This window comes from Morone saxatilis, unplaced genomic scaffold (genome assembly GCF_004916995.1).
Source record: "Morone saxatilis isolate NCDOM2014 unplaced genomic scaffold, NCSU_SB_2.0 Contig11, whole genome shotgun sequence".
Classification (NCBI taxonomy): Eukaryota; Metazoa; Chordata; class Actinopteri; family Moronidae; genus Morone; species Morone saxatilis.
The window spans coordinates 25336869-25348462 of NW_023339663.1; the positions used below are offsets into that span (position 1 = coordinate 25336869).

Below are 11594 nucleotides of genomic sequence, written 5' to 3' on the forward strand. Positions count from 1 at the left end.
ATTTGTAACCTTTACACTCTCATCTCACACTCAAAAAAACATACATACATCAGAAACAGCAATATATAATCCTCTATAAGCTAAGCATCATCTGTATGAAGGTAGAAGCACATGTACACAGCAGAAGAATAATAGGTTTTATGAGAAACTAATAGGTTAAGCACTCTGTTGTCTTAGACTACACACACTGTGCAGTAATATGTGTTGGTTGTGAAAGGGGCGGAGGGATTTCAGCAAGATCACATTGAGACAATGATGATAATAATACTTAGCCTCAATACAAGCACCACAATTACTGTGGATTAACGTGGAAAAGAGTCTGATGTCTGTGGAGCTGGGAAGGTCGCGGCCTGTTTGGACAGTATCCCAGAGTCGGACATCTGCATAAACCAGCGGCCAGCACCAATCAGCTGTTCCACCACTCAGAATAGATAGGCTGCTGATAATCCACCACTGCAGCCTGAACAGAGGAGAGCCTGTGACAGAGAGGTGAGTCAATGACATACCAACACTGTCTCCTCTGCATGGCTGCTGTCCAATGTCCAAAATACAAATACAAATAATGAAAATGTATTAAATTAATTATGAGCCTTTTCCATCCAATTTTCTCCCTTATATGAGTTTTCCTTCTCTCATCAGAAAACATCAAACATGTTAATACGGTTCTGAGGTACAGTAAAGGCCTAAATGATTCGAACCAAAGTAGGTCTCAGAAGTACCACTTACCTCTGTTTTGGTGCTCAGGTACTACTTTCCATGATCAGAGGGGATTGAACAGATGCCTTTTCTCTCTTCTCTTATAACCTGAAGCCTTATCATGTTGTTAAATCATCACGTGCACCTGAGCATGGTGAAGGTTTAGCAGTCTAGCATACTTGGTTTGAATCCAGGTCACAATCTTTGCCACAATGTCTGCCATTCTCGACCATCTCGACTGTCTAATAAACAGAAATAAAACAAACGAAATATGTCCAAATATGAATTTTATTCATTTAGTGACATTTTTCTAAACCAAGAAACAACAAAGTTTGTAGGTTTCATTATAAATAAAACGTGTGTCAGCTAGAAATACTTACATTGCACTTATTTCTCTAAACTTAATCTGTAACCCTTGACTGTGGTATTATCAGTAATGTCTGCCACTAAGAAGATTTTTTTTCTTTTTTCTTTATTTCTTTTTTCTTTTTCCCCTCTTCCTTTTTTTGCCCATATGGAAGGCACACATAATGGTTCTTTTGTTGCTTCATATGAGCTCAGATTATGTGAGTGTACTGTAAAGTGTAGGAGTTTGATAAGGTGCTGTAAAAACCAAGTCTGGGGGATGTCTTCACTCTGTGTTGAGGAGCTGAAACAAGACTGTAATCACATGCAACATATACATGCATTTTTACAGACAGTTCAGTGTCAAATGTTGATTTGATGCCTTCAAGGTCTTGGGAGTGTCAAGTACATAACATAGCAATGGCCAGCTGCAACTGTCAAATTATAAAAGAGTATGATCTTTTATTAAACATCCTTTATGTTAGTTTATAACAGTACACATTGGTTATAGTAGATATATTTGCAGAAACAGCTGTCTGCTGTGACTTAAACTGACTAGAGTGGTAAGTGCAAACCAAAACAGTAAAGCTGAAGGATGCTAAAAAAAAAAAAAATAAAAGACCAACTGGACTTTAATTCTCAGTGGTACATACAAACAACACACTTACCAGTAGTCATGTGATCCACTATAGCACACCCAAATAATACAAAAGCAAATGTTTTTTTCATGCTTTCAGATAACATTAATAGCATGACTCAATATTACTTGTAGGAAGAATGTTGTATTTATTTATTTCATATAATAATAATAATACCAAACTTTAATAGTCTAGGCATGAACAAGACTCTGAGTGTGTGTATAGATATTTATGTTAAACCTTCCAGCAGATGGCAAATAGCAGATGGATATTGGGACGGTTTTCTCTAAAGATTCTTTTCATTATGTGCATGTTTGAGCACTGCTGCTAATGGAATACAGATGTAGGTCTGGTAGTGGTAAAAGTGTTCCACATGGTTTGACAAGAAACCCAAGAACACGAGAAAATGCTACTGATGAAATATATCACATTGAATAATACATACAAAATAAGAATCATGAGCCAAAATAATGCGTGCTTTCTCATGCAACATGAAGAAATAGCCTATGGCTTAAAGAAAGACCAAAAAGTAAATTCAATAACAGCTCTCTGACACACTTTCAACACACACTAAACGATGGTGTTAAGCTGAGGCTGCGTTAGTTATATACATATTACTGTAATTTGCTTAAGTCATCACCGCATAACCTTAACAGACATGCAGTTAATAAGAGCAGGTTTGGTTGGGTCTAGATGAAAATGATGCTAATAGGGGCTGCGGTGTCTCATTACATTAACTCTGGCAGGATTAAAATTAGAAACTTTGCCGGAGCTCAGGGTTCACCGAACTGACGCTCCTCGGATGCGGAGATGCTCGTAGCCGCGCCCACAGAGCGCCTGACGCGCACAGCGGAGCGGAGCGAGCACAACACGCGTTTAAAAAAAAGTCCCGAAGCGACACTGAGACAAAACTGCGAGGCAAGACTGGAGACTCATCATACTAACAGCCTACTCAGAAAATCAGCCCTGTAGACTGCTCATCATTAAGTCCACAGGATGATGGAGCTGCAGCAGAGTCTGTCAGAGTCAGAGTCTTTATCTTCCATAAAGAGGATTTCACTTTTCTGATCTGGGAAATACATCGCGGACATAAATGTGAGTTTGTAGCTGTTTCTTATACTCTTGTTTATTAGTACAAATAAAATTTTGCGCTATTGCCATACAAACAAAAGTGGAAAATGTGTATAGTATAAACAGTAACAGCAACATGCAGTAAAATTGATAAGATATTAACATAATTTAGTGTATTGGTCTTATGTTGAGTATGTCTTTACATTATTGCAAAAATATCACACAAAAATAGAAGCCATTATTATTTTTGCATTGTCACTACTCAGACTCAAAGGCTTGTATGGCGTAACGTTGCTAAATGTAAAAGTTTGTATTACGGATGCCAGGCTGAGGTTCACCACAGAAAAGAAATGTGAGCATAAACTGCCATAAAGAATCTCCATCTTTTTTTTGTCAGATAAGGGAATATTGTCATTAGAGTACAATTACCTTGATCGGTTGTCAGGTGTGGCAGCAAATTCAATAGTCTGGAGACCTCCTATGCCATAATGTGCATAATTTGTCAGAGGCATCTTTCCACATCAGTGAGTATCAGAGAGATGTGCCCTACACAGCAGACTGTTCCCTCTCTGTCAGCCACTGTATTTCTTGCATTATTTAGTCTACTTATGCAAATCCATATGGATGAATCTTTTGCAACAACTGCATGCATAAGGCTCATGTTTATATTTTGCCTTATCTTCCTTTGGCACCACCAGCCTCCATGTACAGTAGCTGAACAAAATGCTGTCTCCTTGGTGATGGTCAGAAAATGAATGCCTCCTCCTGCTGTGATCCTCCAGTCATCATGTATCAGCAGAGTTCAGGATTTGACCTTAATGCCAGCTGTGACTGGCTGGCTCCTCACTGTAACTGGACTTCAGTGGACAGAGCGCCACAGCTGCCTACCTTTTCTACAGCAGCCAAAGTCAGAGTGATCATCACCTTCATCCTGTGTGGCATTTCCACTCTCTGCAATTTGGCTGTGCTGTGGGCAGCCAGCGGCCACAAACGCAAATCCCATGTCCGTGTGCTGATAATTAACTTGACTGCAGCCGATCTCTTGGTTACCTTCATCGTGATGCCCGTGGACGCAGTGTGGAACATCACAGTGCAGTGGCTGGCCGGCGACCTGGCCTGCAGATTCCTGATGTTCCTCAAGCTACAGGCCATGTACTCCTGTGCATTTGTAACAGTGGTGATTAGTCTGGACAGACAGTCGGCTATCCTCAACCCTCTGGCCATCAGCATGGCCCCAAAAAGGAGCAGGGTCATGCTGATGGTGGCGTGGACTATGAGCACCTTGTTCTCAATCCCTCAGGTAAGGCTAGCTGACACTGATTTGACAAGACAGGTTCAGTTAAACTTCAAGACTGACCACTTTGAGGGAAGTGATTCAGAGAGAAGTCCTGGGTTATAGGTTGTGAACTGAACTCTCTTGTGTGTTAGGCTTTCCCTTGTACAACTGAAACCTCTCCTCCATGATCCATACAGTATCCCTGTGAGCAGGCTATAGGTCTTTATATAAGATGATTGGATACATCTGCATACATTATTTCATTCTCACAAAGGTATCAAACTGTAGGAAAACTGCACATGCTACAGGAAATGGAAATCTGGCTTTACATTAACTTGAATTAAATTCTTATACATGGTACACCATTATCTCTATAGTTACATGCTTCTGTGTATTTACATAAAAGGTGGCAATTTGAGGCTTTGTTGCAAGAAAACCTGCTGCATGACTTAGAGGGGCCACAGGGTCTCCGCGTTAGGGATTAGTGGCTCTAACATTGAGTTGCATGGATGGGAATCCCTAATCCTGCAGTATAGATGTTTCACTGTATAACCAGTGTGACATATGGCAACCTATCATGTAACCCTGTGGATCATTTTTTCAAGGCAAAAGGCAGGAGTGTGGTGTTACAATCCAATTTTCCAACTGAAGCTTGATGTTGGATGATTATGCAAAAGACTGGACTATATCCAATGCATCATTTTAGAAATTTTCAATACGAGTGTTTTTTGTTCTTAAATACCCACACATAGTAAATACAATAAAATGAAAGCTTAGATTGGATTAGTTGATGAATTCATTAACAATTCTAGCCAACAGAAAATGAATCTGCAATTATTTTGATAATGAATTAGTTGCTTTAAGTCAATTTTAGGATAATCTACTGAATATCTTTGACCTGTTGGTTGGATTAAAAAGAGCACTCAGTTTTTGCACAGCACATATTGGTTTACAAAGATTAACAGTGGCAGATTTCAAAAAATTCTTTAAATGTTTTAATCAACATGTCCTTGATTTCAGACAGACACACTAAAGCATCTTCTCATTTCTAGCCAGTGAATTTTGACGGCTTACCTGGCTGACTTTTAAATGTTTCAAGCTGACTTTAAAAAAAAAAGTCCTATAAAAGGAGTCTTAAAAAGAAAAGATTGAAGTTAAAGCTGCATGTCCCAGGCACTGAAACTGAAATTGTTGGGGTGGGACACTGGGTTGGCTGCAGTGGCTCAAAAGCGACTAGCTGTCTATGCATTTTCCATTTTTAAATGTAAGACTAGACTTTCGTTTAGTTCTAACATTACAGTGTTTTGGCTGCTATATCACAGCTATTACATTACTTGAACAAGCAAGACAAAGCTTAGATTTATGTGTTGTTTGAATTTTGAAAGAGTATGTTTTAACATTTAATTCTACAAGAGAAAAGACTGAGGGGACTAGTGTTTGGTAAACATAACTCCATGCTGTCAGCTGGGGTTGCTGGAGTGTGAACAGGAAAGAGCTGATAATGTTAGCCTACCTTCAGTTTTCTTTTGTAACCATGTAACCACACATAATAATATAGTATAAAAAGGCTCCTTGGCCTTGGTAGTTATGGTTGCTAACCAATGATTTGACACTCACTGTTCAGGGGTGTTCAGCAAACTGTCAGCTGTTTGTCTGAGATGTAAGCTCAGGTCAAAGCCACCCTCACCTTCACATCTTTAGTTTTTGCCACGATACGTAAAGGCGCATTACTAATGACCACTGAACACTGGCATCTATAAGTAAAATATGTGACCTACATAAGTGTTAAATCCTACGGGGCTCTTTCTAATGCCAAACAGAAAATGACATCTGCTGCCAGCATAAGACTATCCTAATATTTGTTTTTGTTTTATTCCACAGATGTTCATTTTCCATAATGTGTCCATCACTTATCCAGCAAACTTTACTCAGTGCACCACTAGAGGGAGCTTTGTCACTCACTGGCAGGAAACCGCTTACAACATGTTCACCTTCTCCTGCCTCTTCCTGCTGCCGCTGGTCATAATGATTGTCTGCTACACCAGAATCTTCATCCAGATCTCCAAACGGATGACAAAAAAGACCCGTAAGTTCACAGCTGAGTTTTGGTTGGTTATAACATAGATGGTTGGATAGATTCCATTTATTTAAAACAAAAGGTAGAATACACATCTCAGCTCAATTCTCCTTCTTTGCCCCCAGTGTCTTCCAATGAGCTACATCTCCGTTGCTCAAAGAACAACATCCCCAAAGCAAGAATGAGAACTCTGAAAATGAGTATCGTGATCGTGATCTGCTTCATAGTCTGCTGGACTCCGTACTACCTGTTGGGTTTGTGGTACTGGTTCTTCCCAGATGACCTGGAGGGGAAAGTCTCTCACTCCCTCACCCACATCCTGTTCATCTTTGGGCTTTTCAACGCCTGCCTCGACCCCATCATCTACGGCCTGTTCACCATACGCTTCCGCAAGGGGCTGAGGATCTGCTACCGTAAAGCCACAGTGAAGTCGGACCTGGAAACTAACACGGTGATAACAGAGCCTTTGAAATGTACTCCCACTGCTTTGCCCTCTAAAAGAGGGATGACCACTGTTGAAAAGGACACCGACTGTGGACATACTGAGCCAAAATCCTCTGACAACAGTGGAGGAGAAGGAGGACAAACTTGCCATTCCAGCACTGAGAGCACAATGTGAAAAACCAGAGTAGAACCAGAAACTTAATACTTTTAATTGAACTGGTTAAAATATTTACATTTTTACAGTGATATCTGTACACTGGACATATTTCACAATCACACCTAGCATGCATGTGTAAAATAAGTGTAAAAACAGAAAATAGCCATCACCTAGATGTGTCTTTGTGTGTGTAAAGCTTGAGGCGGTCCATCTTATATAACATCTTTTTGAACACAGTAATGTTTCATGTTTGGAGTGGGTGATGTTTCGTGCATTGTGTAACTGGGTTCCATTTTTAGACAAGTCCGGCATATACAATGTACATTAACCAGGGTTTGGAAAAACCTTCAGGACTAAATGAAAAATAGAAGATGGTGATTGGCAGGTTATACAAAACCTGCCCTGTATGACTTCACACTGCCTACAGGTCTATTAGGAAGCCTCAAAGGACTGTTGAGGTTACTTTCCTTTCATTCATTTACAGTTACCACAAGAGGAGACGTTTTAGAGACACATTATCCAGTACATTCCTTCAGGAAAGAAACCATGAACCACATGTCCATCAAGTCAGTCAATCATACCCTGGTATGTAAGCCATAACATTGTTTGTGTAATGAAGAAAACTGTGATAAAGAGATTTTAAAAACAGGATAATGAAGAGAATTCAGTTTAGTAGTCCACAGACTTTGAGCAGAAAACTATCAAGGTCATCGTACAGACACTACAGACAGAACAAATCCCCAGATTAAAACTAATCCATTCACTGGTTACAGTCCAACTTTTTATTGTGTGCTGATTCCTATATAAGTTACTCTAAAATGCTTCAGCTGTGGCAGATGTAAGTTCAATTAGTTTTTTTCACAGCAAACATTTTGACTCGTTAGACTGACAGCAGGAAAACATGAACATAACATTAATGGGGGCTCAGTTCTATACAAGTACAAAAATAACAGTCTGAGGCAGCTTGTTATTTATTACTGTGCTTTTCATACTGTCACGTTAAAAATGAGAAAAAGAAATTTCTGAATTGTTTAAGAAACACCAGAATTTGGTTTGTTTGTTGTGATTTTGTCTTTACAGTATGAAACATTAAAGAAATAACTGCCTGCAGTTATAAATTGGAGATAACGCAGACGACTGTTTGTACTTTGATACTGCATGCATTTTACTGCATATAAGAAATTCTTAAAGCCAGCACTTCATACTGAACTCTGGCTGGATTATGTAAACAAATTGACTGCTGCTTATTATCCAATTGATTTTAATCAACTCTAGGGGTTCATTTCACCTGTAGTTGTTGTTGTTGTTTGGTCTATAAAATGTCAGGAATTGGTAAAAAAAAAAAATGCCACAATTTCTGGTTTGGCTCGATCAACAGTCCAAAATCCAAATATATTAAATTTACTATGTTATCCTAATAAACGAGGTAATCCTTAGATGTTTTTGTTTTTATAAAAACAATTAATCATTTATCAAAATACTTGATATGTTGAATAATTTTCTGTTGATTGACTATTCAATTAATCAACAAATTATCTGACTATGTTACCATTTGGTTTGTCCTCCATCAGAATATTTGAAATGGCATATGGGATGCGGTTTTTCAAGTTTAAACAGAATTTGCAGATTTGGTCATTTTGCACATTGTACATTTAGTATTTTGTCTAAACATAAAGGTTTTAATCATTTCTAACAAAGGAGTCTCCATTTCTGCTGTTAAGCCAACGGGTATTAGCTGAAGTACAGTATAGCCTCAACAATGGTGGGTATTTATCTCTTTTTTTTACTAAATTATTAATAGTAATTTTGCAAAACTTAAATTTTGATACCCTCTTGTCTCCACTTTATTCCTTAGATAAGTAGATGACACCAGCTAGCATCAGGTGGCCCCAACAGCTCAAACTCTATCTAATTCTGTTAAATCAATCCCAATGACACTGGAGATGAATTGCTGTGACCATGCAAGAGGCAGGGCCTCAATTCAATTCAAGTTATGCTCCCCTCTGCACCACAAAATGAATGTCTCAAAAGTATGAAGACTACACAACCTTTACAGTGTGATGCTAAACGTATAAAGTAAAGTAAAAGTAGAATTAAGACAAGAAAATAAAATTGTGGTTAGGTTTAGGATTAGCTTAATACAATAAAACTTAATGTTTAACAAATTGAAGAGACTTCCCTGTGGACTACTTTCATGTTAAATGAATGTTTTCTGGAAGGGTATACATGATTCCCCTTTATGTATTTAGGTAGACACATTTGCTCATTTCATAAAAGTTCTCAGTAGAGCTCAGAGCACAGTACCATTGATTGCCATTGATTTGGACAACCTGAATGTGACTAGGCAGACTTTGGCTTCCGACCAGAAATCTCCTGTGATTACTTAAGAAAGGGCAGTGAATGTCTTTGTCTCTTCTCCTCACTGCTTGCTGATGACAGGGAACACAACGGTGACCAGCATGCTTTGGTATTTTTGCCTCACCTCTGGGACTCACTGACTGGGCGCTGATGTAAGTGTCTTTCAGTGGCAAAGAACCAGAGCTGGCCAAACCTCTGCACAGCTATCAGTTTAATCCTTTAAGAAAGGCCTGCTATAACTGGATGTATAGGGCTAACAGAGCAAGGGATAAGGCTTTGAATAAAAGCATCCATCAAATGAATGATGTTATAATAAAAGTTCTCAATATCAAAAGTTCATATCTATATCTGTATCAGGTTATTATAAAGCATTGCATTGTATCAGTGGTAGGGTTCGTGAGCTGCAGTCATGTAATAGACCATAAGACTGGAAAGAAAACTGAGCCACAAGGCAAAACTCTCATTTAATTGGACAATATTTGTTCCAATCCCCACCCTCTCTTGTAGCCTGTAGCCATGAGTGTGGGGTAGTGACTGAAAAATTGAGACTGCAGATACAAACGGCCAAAATGATGTGTCTCAGGAGATTTAGGAGCTCAGAAAAAAAAATAAAAAAAACTGTTGGTTTCGGCACCCATGAAGGAAGCCACCTGGATGCCTCTTCACTGGGCACTACCTGTGAGGATAATCTGAGGTAGACCTAAATTATGCCAGAAACTATGTAACAAAAAGCCTTGAGCAACGATGTACATAAGTATAAAAGAATATATATTACTAATCCCAATTTTCTTTCCAGTCTGTTTTTATGAAGTACAACTTCTGCATCTCCTCTAATTCTATTTATTCTATTTAATGCATTGTTTTTTTTTGCATTCAACAACAAAACAGATCACTCCATTTGTTATAGCCTTGACTGCATACAATTAATTGCAAACATAGCAACAAATTCAGCTTTTAATATCTCAAATTAATTCCTACACAAATGGGCTTGTCCAAACTTGCCTCATATGTTTACTTTTTGACTTAAATTTAAATAAATAGTTGTGTGTTAATGAAATATGAGGCTACCAACACCTCTAAATCTCACCAGTTATGGGTGACCCTAACCCTAACCCCTACGGTGGAGTCACCTGCTGTCTGTATAACACAATATGTTAAGGTTTTACATTGCTGTTAGTGGATTCATTAAACAAATGAGGTGACAAGTGTTAATTAGTTTTTACTTTGGACAGAGCCACGTCAGTTGTTTTCCCTGCTTCCACCTAAACAGCTGCAAAATTAAAATAGGTAAGTGCCTTGTGGCTCTAGTTTCATACTTTCAGGACCCGTGTGAAGGACCTAGGGAAATCTAGCTGATTACTGGCTTTAGGTTCCTCTCTAGACTGGCTGCTGTGTTGAACAGGATGAAGTGCATGGTCAAAGTCTCTGTCAGAGTCTCTAACAGGATTTATAAGCCCAAAACATTTCATCACTGATGTTGTCATTTCGCAACCAGTCCCACTGAATCCTCTGGAGACCCTGAAGCCAGGTCGCTGTTACCAGAGCAGTCAGCACATGTGGTCAAGGGTGTTGATGCTGCTCTGTCCTGACAAACAAACCGACGGACTAGCCATTTGCTTAATGAAAGAATAAAACATTACGTACAGCCGGTAGTCACCCATAACAATGCTGTTGTTTTAATCTAGTTGGTCACCTGCCAGGATCCATAGCACTGATACTGAAGCTGTGTTCACTGTAATCCTATTTTCAGCCAAGATTGAAAGACAGTGTGTGTTTGATGATTGTTTATTGTTGCAGTAGGACAAGTTATTGCTTACATTGTTTTGGACTTTGCCCACATTATTTTCTCATCTCTTCTCGGCTGGAGAATGCCAACTCATTCACTGCTCACTGATTCTTCCTAGGCCTGTCCACTCCTATTACATCTCCACTGGTGAGAGAGAAGCACATCGTCTGATGAGTGCAACATCACACAGGCCTCCTTTCAACATTCATTCCAGCCGTAGCGCTCAGAAAACAGATGTACGTACCTGTAGCTCACTAAAGGACAGCTGCTGAAGCCAAGAAATGCACATGTAATATGTTTGCCTCGTTGCAGCTGCCAAATCAGTGTACTAATCAACATTAAAACCCACACATGAACTGGGTATGTACAGTATATACAGCCACTTGGGGACAGTCCAGTGTTACAGACTTCGGAATTCATTTAAATGCATTTCATTGTGCTGAATCAGCCAACTGCTCAGGTCTGAATCCTTTGGCCTCTGGTGAAATCACCACAGCTCATTTACTTTTCTCACATTATGTCTGCAAGGTCAGATCATGTTTCTGGCTGAGATATTATTAGCCTGAATACATTCTCTGGCCTACAGAAGCTTAACTTTTGTCAGCCTCAATGAATTTCTTGGCCAGTAGAGTTTATATTTAACTAGCGATCAGGCCTTGTGCGTTTGTTTCTCCACATGGATTTGAATCTTGTCACTGTTAGTTAGACTTAGACTTTATTTGTCATTTGGATTTGCATCAAAATGA

At 39.1% G+C, this 11594-nt stretch overlaps 1 protein-coding gene across 1 annotated transcript; it reads left to right on the plus strand.

Moving 5' to 3' along the window:
• The first annotated feature begins 3495 nt into the window (after positions 1-3495).
• Positions 3496-6722, plus strand: LOC118343404 (putative gonadotropin-releasing hormone II receptor). The gene is made up of 3 exons (XM_035682207.1): positions 3496-4050; positions 5908-6112; positions 6229-6722. The coding sequence occupies exons 1-3, from the start codon at positions 3502-3504 to the stop codon at positions 6720-6722; spliced, it is 1248 nt and encodes a 415-aa protein (XP_035538100.1). The 5' UTR covers positions 3496-3501.
• The last annotated feature ends 4872 nt before the right edge of the window (positions 6723-11594 follow it).